The sequence below is a fragment of the Trachymyrmex cornetzi genome, unplaced genomic scaffold, assembly GCF_001594075.2.
Source record: "Trachymyrmex cornetzi isolate Tcor2-1 unplaced genomic scaffold, Tcor1.1 scaffold223, whole genome shotgun sequence".
Classification (NCBI taxonomy): domain Eukaryota; kingdom Metazoa; phylum Arthropoda; class Insecta; order Hymenoptera; family Formicidae; genus Trachymyrmex; species Trachymyrmex cornetzi.
Genome location: NW_017296881.1, coordinates 2015711 through 2032346, shown reverse-complemented (window position 1 = coordinate 2032346; position 16636 = coordinate 2015711). Strand labels below are relative to the sequence as shown.

The 16636-nt window shown below is 37.2% G+C and overlaps 1 protein-coding gene and 1 pseudogene across 1 annotated transcript in view; one reads left to right on the top strand and one right to left on the bottom strand.

Moving 5' to 3' along the window:
* The window catches only part of pum (pumilio), an 87118-nt gene that overhangs the window by 22443 nt on the left and 48039 nt on the right, over positions 1–16636 (top strand). Inside the window, exons 6-9 of the mRNA XM_018505961.1 lie at positions 1204–1315; positions 1764–1863; positions 1957–2087; positions 3818–4160. Of these exons, the coding sequence (XP_018361463.1) occupies positions 1204–1315; positions 1764–1863; positions 1957–2087; positions 3818–4160 (686 nt within the window). The remainder of the gene's footprint in view (positions 1–1203; positions 1316–1763; positions 1864–1956; positions 2088–3817; positions 4161–16636) is intronic.
* Positions 9960–10868, bottom strand: LOC108760309 (uncharacterized; annotated as a pseudogene).

Here is a 16636-nt window from a genome sequence, read left to right as displayed (position 1 = left end):
GGAGCCCTCAACGGAATCTCGTTCGATAATGCTCATGGTCGCAGCTGCTTCTCGGCGGTAGCAAATTGCTATTTGAATAAATTCCGTCTGTTGTTCTCTCTGTTTTTCCAGTCCTTTCATATCGATAGAATTCCCTCGCTGGAGAGACTCGTCGTTAGATTCAGAGTTGAAATAGATCTTATCCATATACACGAGTGTGAACGATTTAGATTTGCCAACGATTTAGGTTTATCAAAATATCTTTCGAAATCTAAGCTACATTTGGTTTGGACGCTTTTAGCGTTATTAACACTTCCATCCCTCTGTTTTGCGTCTAATAAACGTCAGATAAAGATGATTACAAGTTTAAAGAACATGAGCGTCCAAATCAAATACAGTCCTAGAATCATAATCGAGTCATCGAGGGGCTTATTTTCCCAAAGTGTCTTAAGATTCTTTGCATTTCTCACTCCGCGCCGCTTTATCGAAGCCAACGAAAAAAATTTGTGATTTTATAATCCAATACAATCGCAATGAACGGTTTTCTGAATTTATAGAAAATAAAGATCACTTCTGTTCTAAATAAATTTCGGAAAATTTCGTAACGTGTCGTCTTTTCGTCTTAAAAGACGAATCTTTTTATTCACATTTTTCTTGGCGTCTGTTTTTATAAAACAGAAATATAATTATGCATGGTAAAAAAGCGCGTGGAAATGTAAAATTCGAATAAAAATTGTTGCGAAATCGTATATAAATTTTATGACTAGACCATTTCTCGGCGATATATATTCCGTGTGTACGTTGGAGGGAGAACTTTGTTATATGTATATATTTGTATCTATTGATCCTCCTTTGTATTGACTCGCAGCTGTGTCGGAAGCTTCATATACACTCGGATTTTTTGTACATCGAACACTATTATTCATCATCATTTATACATCCTATATTTAATTTGATTAACCGTTAGAATTAGATAGAGGTTTTTCGATGATTTTCAAGTTCGATTAAGAGCTTTAAATATATGCCAAGGTATCTCACGGAAAAACTCATCTAAGGACGAAAAATTGGTTTCTCGGTTTTTACACAAATCGATCGAAGGGAAGTGGTTCACCACTGTTAGGACTCTAACTTGAATCGTGCCAACTCTTCTTTCTTGAAGAGAGATGGCTCTGAATTACACAAGTAATCTACGCAAATATTGTCACGTACGTTTGTCCTTCACAGATCATGCAGTGTCACAGCCAATTTCAATGGGTACGGGCAGACGTGTGGGAGTTGGAACGGGATATCACCATCAAGCATCAGAAGTTGGAACAGTGCTTAGTCCTAGAAGCAGGTTCGTATGTTTTTATATATTGTTTTGTTCTCGGGTATTACGTGTCTTTGTCGATAGATTATGAAGGCCAGATTAAACACGCGACATTTGCCCCGATGTCGAAGCATTGATAACTTCAACTTGTAAGAACGCAAAAATTTGTACGAATTTTAAAGATAACATATCTACATGTAGACAATACAAATAAGTTTTATACCTTTTTTAATCCAGTTGATTTTATTCTAATACAATTTTAATAAAGAAATGTTAAATGACTATTATAATTATATAAAAATGGTAAAAAAATATTAATAAAACTTTTATTAAAAACTAATCGATTATAGATTTGATAAAAAAGAGTTTGTAATCGAGAGAAAGATCTGAAGTTTGTGCAATATTTTTAGCAGTTTATATTTACTTTTATTATTCCGATAACGATATCATTAACAATGTATTCTCTTTCTTGCAGCGAAACAGGTGGTTTGGGAGTTAAAATGGTTGAATACGTTCTTGGATCGAGTCCCACTACACCAAAAGATTTAGAACCACGAATGGTTTCTCTAAGATTGGTGAGTACTACATAATAGTATAGAGTTTTTGTTATCAGTTTATGTTTATATGTACATCGATATAGTTGTCATTTTGATTTTTTTTATACACAGAATACTGATGCAGACAAGAAAGAAAAAGAAAAAGGTTCAGCAAGTCCCTTTGATAGCACAAAGGATGATGCTGGACCACAGGGTAATGGATTAGCGTCCCAAAATGGTTTAGACGACGACAAAGGGTTTAAGTAAGTTCTATTTTACAGATCGAACTATTTAATATTAAATTTAATATTACGATATGTCTAATCAATCGCTTAATTTTTTTCAAACAGACCGATATTTAAATTTTAATTTTTTTTTTTTCAATATTTGAAAAGCTTATAATTATCTTAATCTTAAAATTGAAATTTTGATAAAGTGGTTAAATGAAGACTAATCTTTGACATCTATTTTATTTTTCTACTAATTTTTTTAATGGTTTACTTTAACTTTTCTAGGAAAAATTATATGTAATCTAGAAAGAGGGTTAACAAATTAGAACAGAAATTACAGGAATTTATAATAGTACTAGATATAAGCAGCTGAATAATTTACAAGTGTATGGAGCGCAGCAAGAATATGATTTCTCATTATATTTTTTATTATATCCTATTGTAGAGATATATAACTTTTTAATGTATTACGTCTACTATAATTATCATGGTGAAATAGCGTAATAGCGAAATAATGATAGCTGTCAAGGGTATATTCTACACGCGGCTGATTATATCGTATATTCTCGCTTCCTTTCGCGATAGCTCCTCACTCGAGTCTCAGTAATGTTGCGCCATCAGTAGCGTACAACAGAAAGCATATTCTACAACGACGTTACCGACATTGTTTATCTATTTTGTTGTATCTATCCGCTATTCGCTTGCGTTCCATATATAGTATTTCTATTTTTATTAATTTTTCAGTAATTTAGGATCTTTACGAAATATTTAAGAGCTTTAAAGCAGTTCTAAATTTTATTTCTATATCATAATAATAAAAAGGAGAAAAAAGTTACATGAAGTTTCTGATGATGATTTTTTAACTTTTCTTATAAGGATTTCAAATTTAAATAAAAAAAAACTTGCGTTTTACTTGGATTTTCTCGATATATTCGAAAGGAAAATGATACGAGCAAAGGGAATGGTTATTAATTTCTGTATTATTATAATAATGACATTTAACTCCATCGTTGACGGACGCTGTTGATGTTCACAAGTATTATACTTTCTTTTCTCACGAAATCAGTAACACGAGTCGTCTAACCTGCGGACTGCTTCCTGTTACGTGCGTCTCATTATGCAAAGTACACCGTTACACGACATGTAATCGATTGCGTATACGCGGAATCTTGGATTAACATTTCTTCGTGAAATTATTCAGCGAATTAGAACCTTTTTAACTCTTTAACATAATGAAAATAAATCTTTCTAAATTTATCTTTAACTAGAAAAAATGATTCTATTAAATAGAATCTTAACAAAATTAAATATTTATAAGAGAACTGGTAAATTTTAGTCTAGATCTAAAATTTAAGATAGAATCTGAAAAAGGTAGATCTGAAAAAAGATATCTTAAAAAAATATTTAAAAAATGAAGAGTTTTGAAAATAGATTTCATGCTCGCTGAGCATATCGTGCACGTTTGTTATTTACAATGAGGTCCTTGACATTTATGGTTGCTATTTTTAATCGCTCTTAGGAAAATTATGTCAATTTTTTTATATAGAAAATAAAATTACAGTTTTTACGTTTGTTCAGGTTTTAGGTTTGTTTCTATTATTAACTATATTATTAAATATTTTTACTATTATTAAATATTCATATGAAAGCTGGTAGATAAAACTATTACGTAATTATTTTTTATAAAATATATATTTTAATTTGTAAATTAGCTAGGCTACATTTTTTACTTAATCTGATTGATTCTTTCATTTATGTTGTAGCCGCACACCTGGAAGTCGCCAACCGTCACCGGGCGAAGAAGAGTTTCAGAAGAACGCTGGTCCCGCATTGGTAAACAATAACGTTGTTCTGTTAAAACCTGGGATTGACGTTGTCGGCAATGAGGAACATTTCATGGCAGCATTTGCTCCAGCACCACCGCATCATCTGCAGCATCATCAGGCACCACCGACTCATCATCTACAACATCCGCATTCACACGCAGCAGCGCAACTCTTCGGGGCGCAAGCCCCACCGCCGCCACAAGGTCCACCGCCTTCGCAACAACAGCAACAACAACAAGGTCCTCCGCAACCACAAGAAACCGCACCCTTTGATGTCGGGGTAAGTTGTCAACTTCTCGTTTTTTTAGATACTACCAAATGGAGAGAGACTTGTGTGTCCGTCATCGCGCTAAATGTTAACAAATGTTATCGATATCATTTGGAACTGCAAGGAAGTTTTGTTATAAATTTTTGCAAACGCAGATTTCGAATTTCTTAGTTTTGTACCAATCGTTGAACAAATTGCGAATTTTTGACGTTATGTTATTCGTATTAGAATGTTCATACACTATCTTGCTAATTAATGTTAGGAAAATTATAAAAATTCAAAATATACAAATTTTTAAGAGTACTCTCTACAATTTTTAGAGTGAATTTCATTCTTAAAGATGAAAATTGAGCCACTTTTTTTCAATACTGATTCAATTTTCATTCTTTAGAGTGAGATTCCATTCCAGAGAATTTAGAGAGTAACGTGCGATAAAGTAAATATACTTAATGAAAATCTAAAGAAATCTAAATTGGAGAACATATATAAAAGATTCAATGGCTTGATCAAATTATTTTAATGGAATTTTATCTAGTTCTATTTTTCTATTTTAGTAAATGAAAAGTCGAGATTGAATGAATGGATCAGTTGACAACATAAATTGTCATATAATTTAGTACAAAAAGAATTGTTCAATTTATTTTCATGTTTTATTTTGCAAATAAAATTTACCATGCATTAAGTTTGAAATATCACTGTTGTTATGTAATGTGTCTGGGTGTGTAGATGAGCAACACCGAATAGCTTATATCTTTATTACTCTTTCAATACACGTGATGCCCATGGCTTGTACAGCCGTTAACTGACTCTCTGTCTCTCTGCCGTGTGTGCTGCCGCCGCTGGAATATCGTGACTTTATTTTTTTACATAACATCCCCCTTTCATTAAACAACCCCAGACGAGCGTTGATGTGTGTATTAACAGGGGCTTTTCTTAAATCCCGGATCTGGACGATAGTAATCAAGTTTCCGAACGCGTTTCCCGACGAAGATCTGATGCATCTTCTGCTGTTTGTGTTGACTCCAAACGAATCTTCTCCACTTCCTCCTTTATTGGGGCATCCTGTCCTTGACCTGTTCCGAATGATTGCCACCATCTTGCTTCTTGCTCTCGCAGAGTGACAGTTTGACTAGCTGTGACCGTGTTCCACGATAATCGCCTTTAGTGCATTTACTATGAATGAACATGGTTCCTTACGTACTTCTTTTATCACTCCGCATTCTGATAGCTTTGATCCAGACCTCGTCCCCTACTTTGAGCTTACTGGACTCCGTCGTGTAATGTTTCTCATCGTGGTTGGTCTTCTGTCATTGGATTTGAGCGTTTTCGCGGCGTATCAGTACCGCTGTTTGTGTTGGCTCCAAATGAATCTTCTCCACTTCCTCCTTTTTTATTAGGGGCATCCTGTCCTTCCCGATGGTCCACATACGTTTCTTAGCCCAGTGCCCGGCTTTATTGCACTTATTGTATGTGGATTCCCGTGCGAGACATGACTCTTATTTGTGTTGTTTGCTCCCTCCGCAGAAGTAACTTCCAGGATTTGTCGCCGATGTCGGATGTTGCCCTCTCGTGCAGTTTGCGATTTTGCCATAACACCGCTTCATAGCTTCTGGCCGTTTCTATAGCTTTCTTATAATCTAGATTATCCTGTAGCTGCATCTTTTCAGATAGACGCATATCACGAACGCCGACTACGAGTCTATCACGAATCATTTCTTCTCGAGTAATTCCGTAATTACAATCCTTAGCCAATTAAGCCAATTTATGCAAATCTGTAATGAAATCGTCTATAGATTCTCCTATTTTTTGCACTCGGCGATTAAACAACGCTCGTTGATAGATAATGTTCTTGCGCCTATTAAAGTAGTTTGTGAATTGTTCTGCCACTATCGAATAAGTAGTCTTGCTTCCTTCCGATGTCCACGTGAATGAATTGTAGATTTCCTGTACCTTGGTCCCATTGCATACAGCAAACAATTGACCTTGATTTTTTCTTCTACTACGCCAGCCACTGTACAGTATCGCTCGAATGTTGCCTTATATGTATCTCAATAAGTCGAATTATCGAACGGAAATCGTTCTAGCAAAGGTATATGCGTAGCATCAGTTATTTTAACCTCACAATGCGTTACTCAGACTGTTCGCACTATTCTCGTTTAACAAGTTATAAATTTAGAGAAAAAACTTGTCAAATGTTAGTTTAGTACCGCTGCCACGATATTATGTAATATGCCTGAGTATGTAGATGAGCAACACCGAATAGCTTATTGACTTTATTATTCTCTCAATACACGTGATGCCCATGGCCTGCCGCCGCGGGAATATCGTGACTCTATTTCTTTATCTTTACACAACTGTAAACCACGAAACACTAAACTGATGATGCAATACGTTTAAATGAACGTTGTAGGATATACCGATTGTGGTTAAAATTCCCTTATATAGTTCAGATCTGTGCGTAACTTATATTTATTTAAGAATCAAACCTGTACTTACACTCGCGATCGTTAACGTTCCTCGTTTCTCTAACACTCTCTTATTAGTATGAGTCATATGGTATGTAATCTATTAAAAATGGAAGTCTGTAAATTTTTCTCCTATAATCTATAATATTGGTACTCAAAAAGAGAATACAAGGTTTGCATCACTACGCATTTATATCAATATAATTGTAAGTACATGTAAGATAGGATCAAAAATATCTTTCCAAGTATTTATACGACGTTTAAACGAACTTTCCTGTGGACGTTAATAACATTAGTTCACAAAGAATTCTTGTGAGACTTCTTATAAAATGGTTATGATGCCCGCGTTCCGTAATGCGGTTATTACGGAGAGATTAATCTCGATTATGTAGTAAATGTTAACTCTTGAGAAGCATACTCCCGATTTGTACCGCTTAGCTTTGTCGTCGCACTTTTTCCGCACGATTTTCCTTCTGAGAAAATTTTCCTAGTTTTGCACGATTCCTCCAAGTTACTGAAGATTTCAAATGTAATCATGCAAAAGACATTGCGGAACTTCCTATAAAGCATCTATCTTTTATGTCAGATATTTTCATCAACTTTTTTCATTTCTTAGAATGAAAAAATGATTTGCAAACAAAGTGATCTTGTTGCAGTTTGAATTAGTATTTTTCTTTTTTTTTACATAAAATTAAATTTTGCCATGAATGTTTATCACGAATGTTACATACTTACAAAATTAAGAAAATTTATTTTAGTAACGGCAGCAAATCTTGAAAAAAATTAAAGAATTGTCATTTTTTTTTTATAAGAAAAAATTTTTTAATCTTTTTATTTTCTTTTATTACGCATTTATAAAAAAATCGCACAATATAATTGTTATTAATCCTTAAGATTATTACTATTTGTATATTCAACATACAACGTATTCTAATGACATTCACTTTTTTAACATTTGTTCTTTCGTAACAAATGACTGTAATGACTAATTCTATCAATCATTTTATATCGATTTAAATGCAGAATATTGTAGAATTCAAATAGTGAATTACTTTGTAGTCTCTAGTCGCACTCGAATGAAACGTGATTAAAGCATTACTATTTTCGAGTATAGCCAAGTCAGAGAAAATAGCTACGTCGTTTTGCGCACGTGCGTCATGTGACGTCCTGTTCATTCGTCCGTTCTCGATGACAGAACCAACTAGTTTGGCTTCGACTTGCGCGTTTTATCCGACCGTTTCCTCGTCTTTCACATGTAATCAGGCTGTATTATCAAAAGACTAAACATCTCTCGCATTTATTCTCATTTATTTAGTTTGTAACACGCGTTTCTAAATGAAAATGCTCCGTTCTACCCCGTTATCTTATTTTAGCATATGTCCTTGTTTGTGCTTTAATGACGTAAGGAACGAGATAGGCCTCTCATGACATTTAACTAGGACCGCATTCGACCACTATGCCTTTTGCCCATCTTTTCGACCGGCGGGTGAACACAATGATTACGACCTTGATATCGTATGTTCGAGGGCATACTTTTTCTATTCTACCTTCACAAAAGCGAACTTTGTGTCGATAATGGGTGACGATCCGCGCGGGTTTTAAAGAGAGAAACGCCGAGTGGCGGTTGTGGACGAACTTATAAATCATTGAGTGACAGCATCTTGACGTGTCTACTTTGAGTGGCTATTCAGAAAATAGAACAGCAAGTATATATTGGTACCATCCGAGCGTTCCTGCATCTCGTCAAGTGCTCGTACTCAGACATGTCGCGGAGAATGTGCGGATCTGCGCATTCCTGTTGCGATATTAATTATTATATATCGTTAGTTAATATTTTGATCGTTTGTAAATTGCATTAAATTTTCGAGAGCGATTATCTTTTTGAAAATTGACAAAATCTTATCGGCGGCTTTTCTCTCGATAATATCCCACAAGCTCGGAGTTCCTTTTCATAAAGCATCCGAGAGACTTTCGTATTGACTGAGAATTGAAATGGTAGAATCGTCGCGAATGAAGACCGAGATGGGGGAGGCAGTAGTTGTAACGCGCTTTCCCGCCTACGGAAATGATACCACCGGCGACCATTGTTCTCAGGAAAAAGCCGCGACAGCGGTTTCCGCGCGAAGAACTGGACTCGTATGCGCAACGAGCCGACTGTCTGCGATGGTACCGCCTGCATTGCGTTGAGAATGTTTGTTAGTTTCTCTCTTAACTATTAAGATATGTTATATATGGAATACAATTCTTAAGGGTTTATCTTATCTGTTGATCTGACATACACTTCCGTAATTATGTTTTGAAAATATCACCACTTAAGATACTTTGCTAAACATAGAGCAAATTGCTCGCGTTGTCGATCTTCCCGGGTTTTCTCTCTCTTCACTCGACGTCTTACGCCTCGATGAGAACGCAAAATGCGGCGTAAAGTTGTCGGCGACCGTGAGCCGAGACTAGATGTCTGGAAAAAGATAGACGCGACACAGCACTCAGTATTAATTTTACTCGACGAGCGAGTTCTACTTCCGTGGATACACGCATTGCTTAGAGCGAGGCAAGCCCATTTTTATAGTCAGAGACACGACGTTAAATCTTCTCAACTCAATCACCAAGAATTTTTTGAAAAAGAAAATATTGAACTTTTAACACATGTTTTACTTCAAGTTAGTTCAACAAAAAGTGATATTTTACTTTCCTGTAATTTAAAAACATCGAATTGCAATAATCATTATCTTTGGAGTAATGCAAAAATATTTCGTTTATATAAAAAATGAAAAAGAGAACATTCTTAAAAATGTTTTGTGAATTCTTCCTCGTGATGGTACTCAGAAGAATCGTTAACGTTATATAATTCGAGATGTTGAGCCCACTACATTGAGAGAAAAGTGTTTGATATTTGTGATTACTATGATTGCATGATAAAATAATTATGATCAAGAATTCCATTCTTATTGTTATTACTACTGTAATGTTAATAAAAATAATATTATTACCGTAATTGTAATTATTACTAACAATTTTATAGTCGTTTCCAGGAATAACTATATATTCTTTTTGGTACATAGAACTATGAATATAATTATTATTGTTAACGTTACAGTAATAATTATAAAAATGGAACTCTTAATTATAACAGTTTTACCATGCAATTATAGTAAAAAGTCCCAAACACTGTACTCATTGGAGATTGAAGATTACGAATTGGAGATGAGAATTTAATCAATCAGAATGAGATGGACTAAAATTATTTGAATGGTCAAATTCTAATCTCCAATGGATATTGTGACACGAGCTTAAAGAGATTTGTCCACGAGCTTTAATCGTCAAACCGCGTACTTCATATCTTGAATTACCTCACTCGGTAAAAAAAGGTCGACCTTCGAGTTTCCCTTCGCCGAAGCGCGCCGAGATTTTCGCGACGTGCGTCCTGTTGTGTACGACGTACATATAAAAATAGGATGCTCGTTCGCGCTCGTACTGGGCCGCGCGTGCACGCGCGTTTCGACGAGCAGCTCGGGGCCGCGCACGCTCGTGCCTTTCTTTCTGATACCGGCGCGTACGACGTGAAGGAGAGCCACGCGTGTCGGCGCACGAAAAGTGCGTACACGCGTGAGACGGTGCTTCGCTCGCCTTCCGATCGTGTTATTACGTGAGCGCTTGTGCTCTCCGATGCATGAAGCGTTTCCCAGACCTTCTCTTCCAGCCCCTTCTCCACCCCCGTTCCAGCTCTCCCCGACCTTCTCCCTTTTCCGTCTCCACATTGCGTTTTTCCTCTTCCTCTCTGGAAGAGAACGAGAAAGAGAGAGGAAAGAAGAGACCGTGAAGGTGTGGTATAAACGCATACATGGACAAAGCGAGAGAGAGAGAGAGAGAGAGAGAGAGAGATAGAGAGAGAGAGAGAGAGAGAGAGAGAGAGAGAGAGAGAGAGAGAGAGAGAGAGAGAAAAGCCAGGTTGTTGACTCGCTGCCCATTCAGCATAAAGTGCAATGACTCCTCTTCCCGATGAAAATCTGTATCATCGCCCGAAGGTTACCATCTTCAGGGCACGAAATCGTTTACCAGCGTTTTACGCTGCATTTTGCGCCCGGGAATTCGAAGATTCTATCTTGAAGTGTTGAACATATCCTCCGCTCGTGCATTTCTCTCATCGATCTTGGATTTTCCGCGTGACCTGCTTCTTACGTCGTTTGCTGGATACTCACCGATTTTTATTTATCGCCTCGTAGATCGTCGGCTCGCGTCTCTTCTCGTTTGACATTTTTATCTGTCTTCCATCACGAGATATTCCGTAAAGCGTATAATTTTGATCGCATCGATTAAAACCGTCGACGGATTGTAAACGTATAGATATATCCGTTTACATACAAATATAATTTCGTAATATTTTCTTTCTATATTACAATTTTCTATTCTTAACCGTTTTTTTTTCTCTCTTTTTTTAAATATAATTACCCAAATGTGAAATTCGTAATATAATTTCTTTTTTGTTATAAATTTGTGTTAAAAAACATTACATTTTGAAAATGCAATGTGCTATATAGTAGTGCATAGTACTTCGTATTATATAATTAAATAGATTAAAGACGATAAATTTATCGTTGTTTTCGCTTGCTTGTTATAATTTACTTAGGTTTATGAAAATCAAGTGTTACCCTTTGCGAATACTTTCTGTTAGAAGTTGTAAGTACAAACTAATTTTCGCAGCCTTCAGTTTTTTTTTCGTTGGATTCAAACCATGCCAAGCCAGTCGCTGCGATTGACAGTCGAACATGAAGTTCGTCGTGCATCGTCAGAACTAGATTTTGCTGTCGTTAGTTTGCGAGTGTCAGGCGATTTTTGGATCCGTCGTGTGCGATGTAAAATTTAGTTAATCTAATAAGAGAATCGGAATATTTGATACGGTTGCACGCGAATATGCTTCTAAGTTTCAAAATAGCTAGTATGATCACATTCTTCGATCGATTCCAAGGGAATTTTATCTTGAAATGCAAAATTTTAACTTCTAACTTCGATATTATATCTAGTGTTGAAAATGTAGATGGTATTAAAAATTTTGAAAAATGGAGAAGAAACATTGATTCCTTCTGACATTCTCTAAGGAAAAACTCTCCTCAACTTGATCAAAAAAGCTATATTTAAAAGGACACTCAGTTTTAGAAACTTTCTCAAAATCTTTCACGTTTCAATTTTGAAATAATCGATTTAATTTTCATTAAATTCTGTAGGTTTAATAAAAAGATTTACTTTAATCTCAATGTCTAATTCTACTAGAGAAGATATTTTTCTATAAACAAGCGATTTTCTTGTATAGATCTAACAAATGCGTTTTGCACCTGGCTTAGATTGGTCCAGACGGGAATTGGTACACCTTTGCAAATAATCGTCTTGTGTGTCTCGAATTGTCTGACAACGAATACAACCGAATAGGCCAAGTGCTTGTCACTCATTCGGCGATATTTTTGGCGTCCTTACATAACATAACCGGCCATATCTCAACTACAGTAAAGCTAGCTGGCTTCCTTTTCCTCGCGCCTTCGTCGCCGTTCCGCCATTTTTCACGCTGAGTGATTCACTCTGATATAGACGTGGCCGGAAGAGAGCCACCGAGAGGTGCCACCGTTTCCTCGTGCTATTCTCAATTTATCAACGACTCGATATTTAATTTTTCCTCGCAAAGTTTTACTCGCGAGAGAAATGCCACTTAATTTGCTTTATGCTATCGCGACAAAAACAAAATTTTTTAAATGTGTCTGTTGTGCTCGCATACCTCTTTACATAATATACATGAATTATTAAAATAAATTTACATCATCATTTTGTTAGTGGTAGGTTTTATTAAGTAAATGTAAAAATGTGCAAGCGCGTGAAGTGTTTTCGCGTCCTTCTTATATCCCTGTAGCGCTCGAGGGCATTTACCCCTTCCGCCCCCTTCGACGCATCCAAGGATCTGTCGTTGATGGATTGCATTCCGCGGGCTGTATGCAGTAATTTTTGCCGAGTCAGACAAACGCGCTTCTTCATTTTTCCGACACCTGCCTCAATGCTTTGGCATCGTAGCACTCGTCATCGTCTTGAAAATTTACGCACTTGGAGTTTGCCGACGCGAAAACCGACCGTGGAGGGATGGGGGTGGGTCGAAGATCAGGAAAAGCCCTTCTCTATAGAAACGAGTCTCTCGGCAGAGATTGCAATTCGCGACGATTAAATGTGAGACCTTTATGTCTATACTTTTATTGTTATTAAGCGAGAGAATTGGAAAGTAACGGTATAATTTTTTTCCCTCGTGAACTCTTTTCTATAAATAATCAAGCGGGAGTAGCAAACTGTAGAGGCTTTATTATGACGGTCTTTGTTGACTATATTGAGCCGCTACAACGCTTCACACAGGGACTGGAAACTTGGATGTTCTTGACGTATGCTATTTTAGCTGCACGTGCACAGACACAAACACGTACCATCTTACTTCATTATTTTTTTACTCTTACAAACGCGCTCGTTATTTGTTTCATGAGATTTCCTCAGTTTGAGTAGTATTATTGCTAAATATTTATCGTTATAATCGATGATTATCAAACAAATGATGTAAAAGAGTCCGCTTTAAAATATTTAAGTATGTTTATTTGAAATCGTTGAAAGATTATCTCATCATTTTAAGCTTTTGAACTCTAAAACATAAAATACATTGAAATATTTTATCGTCGTCTCTTTCGGTGAAGAAGACGTTTCTATTTAAAAATATTTCTGCTGTAACGTCAAGAGAAAATTTAAATATTGCTCTTATATAGATCCGTTGCAATATCAGTTCTTTCAGTTTGTTTACATCGAATATTGGATCTGCCAGACTGAAATCACGCCGTATAACTTCTTCTCCGGCTTCTCGCGTCCAGATAGACGGGACGGATGAAGGAAGGTCAAGGTTGAACCTTATTGAAATTTATCACCTTGCCGCGGTACCTTTCACGCGCGGAAAATCGACCGATGACTCATCCAGTCAAATCGTACAAATTTAAAAGTTGATAGGTCTGTATTGTACGCAATATCGATGTAGAAGAATCGGAACGTTCAAATTTAGCTGTCTGTTCTATCTCTACACATTTATGGATTTTGAATAAGGGATTGTTTTGTGTGTGTGAGAGAGAGAGAGAGAGAGAGAGAGAGAGAGAGAGAGACGAGAAAATTATAACTTTAAATAGAACCAGAAACTGAAGACACTAACCGTGGAAGAAACACTTTTATTTTATGAACAAATCTTGTGCAGCCTCTTGTCAGATTAACACTTTAATCCGGATGAAATATTATATGATTAGTAACATTTAATTGCCGTCTGCGTTTGAGACTAATCTTGGAAAGCGGCAGTGAAATGTCGGCGAATCGATAGCACAACTCCATTATTGTTGCATAACGTGCCATAGATCTGGACGAGAGCATCACCCCGCGGGTTATTAATCAAACGGAAAGATCATTAGTCTCGAAAGAACGCGAGACGACTGCGTGCGTCTCTCCCACGGCTGGATCCTAATTAAAACCTTGGATCACCCGGGGAGTCAGATCTAGGCTAGAGACCAACTTGAGCCGCGCAGTCACTTCACCTTTACTCCAACCCTTCTTCACTCGCGATCTCATATTCGCGTCCTCTTCTGTCCCGCCTTCGGCGACGAAAGACAAAGACCTCGGAAATCGTGACTAAGTACCGTCGTGCTGCTTCTTTCTCTTTCTGTTACGCTGTTAAATCTCAGGTTCGCGGAAGAGTGCGTACGTTATTGACTTTGCGGCAAGCACGTTGATTTTGCGTTTCTAACTCAACCTCTTTTGCAAGTAACGATCTGTCTATTCCGATTAAAGGCGCTTTAATTTGCATTGAAATTAGATTCTAAAGATTTTTTTGTCACTCATTAAAAATTACAAATAAAATTTGTTTAAGACCTTTGAGAAGGCAAATAGATGGCTTCTTTATGCTGAAACTATTTTTAAAAAACATTGTGATCTTTTTTTAAATATATTTCTTATGTCTATTTGTTTTTATTTCTGTTTGCAAAATACATTATTTCTTATTATAATCTAAATGTATTGCATAAGTTGAGATTGAAATGTTAGAGAAATTAAAAATAAGACAAGCAGAACTAATACAAAGATATAATCAAGATCTTTCGAATCAATTACTATTCTACGAAATTTTCCGTATATATAATAATATTAATATCGATTAAAAATTACATCCATCAGAAAAATGTATTACATCTTTAGTGAATGTATATCTTGATCACGCGCTGACTTCCACATATAACTTAACTGATGTTATTGGGATCTTCTCTTCTAACTAGTTTACGACCTCAATACTCGTTGCATACGATGAAATTTGTACACGTCGTCGGTGATAACGTCGTCGACGAACGATGAGAAAAGGGGGAAAACGATGGGCAAATATCGGTCGGTCGTTTTACGTCGATCCCTTTTTCCGTGCACGATTAAAACTCCCGCTGCGCGTTCCAGCTAGGACGTTTATTACGCCAACACCACGGGTGCATGTGCACAGGTAGCTAGGGTAGGTAGATAGCTAGGTAGGTAGATGCAGTCGGGTACTTTAAGTTAAGCGCGACCGCCAAGTATATTTATATACGCGAGCCGCGCTCACGTGGAAATTTTTTATTATAATAAGAGACTCTAGAGGGTGGCAGCGGCGGCTGTTGGTGGGCCGTGTCTCACGTGAGGGTTGGAAGCGGTATAACCGAGAGAAAGAGCGTGAAAGGAAGAGGTCGACCGAGAGCTGGGGGAGAAAGAGAGAGAAAAAGATATCGGGAGAACGAAAGAGGAACAAAGAGCTCCTATATAACACGCGAACTAGCGTGTTGATCCATCCCTCGGAATGCGGGGGTTCTCAACTTTCGACGTTTATCTCGCTGGGATGGTTAATCGTTCATCGATGAGGAGCGTACGATGCCTAGGGCGACGTCTCATATTACTACATTGCTGTTCAATTGGGATCTGTTTAAAAACAGGAACATTCCGTGTTTATGAACCATCGTTCTATTGGGCGAGATTTCTCGCGGGTTGAATTTTATGGAGCGATAAACATGCAAAGTAGTACGCCTTGTATAAACTTGATTAATTTTATGTTTTATAAATTGTATATTTACAATCTTTGATGGATAGATTAATTGAATGATTTAGGTATATCTCTTTGCTCCCTTAAAGCACGCTGGAATAGAGTATACAAGCGTACTTCCCCCGTGCGTCATGTAGGGATGGCCCGGAATCAATGACCACACCTCGGTGAGTCCGGCGTGTGCGTATCGGATGGGCGTATCTCCGATGTCGCGAATGTCTCGCCTTTCAGAAATCATGTTGGAATTTAAACGTGTCGTCGCCCAGTATGCACGTACATACGTCAGACTCGCGTCTCTTGTACTCGGTGCGCATCGCGATGTATTCTCGCGGGTAAGCATATTTATGCGTTTATGTACTTCGTCGACGATGCACAGCACTGCAAAGTTGCCGACGTGTAAATAATACGGTATGGAGTAGTTGCGACCGATAGGGACCGACCGCGGCATCTCTCGTCTCGCCCATCCCTCTCTTCCCTTCCTACCCTCCCTCACCTTTCTCACCCTCCTTTCTCATTACGTTTCATCTCGTCTCATCCCTTCATCATCTTTTTTTTTTTTCGTCGGCGCTGCAACGTAATGCACGCCAACGATACCCGAGTTCTTTATCGAGGCTGCTGCAAGGAAATCGGGAAGAGTCGGGGAAATTGAAAACACCCTGGGAAGAAGGGCGCGGGAAATTGCGAAAAACTTCTGGAATTTCTCGCTGCGGTAGTATTATTCGCCATTAGGAGCCACGTTTAATAAAAATAACTGTAGAAAAGACGAAGAAAAAGAAAGGAGATGAAGTTAGTTTCCTTCTTGTGTACATAAGTCTCTTTAATGTATCTTAAGTTCCCCGCATTCCCTTTTTTAAGCGTTTTAATTTTTAATAGTAAAGACTTGAGTTCGCGATGCGAAAGTTTATTAGTGGAAGAAATAGAGG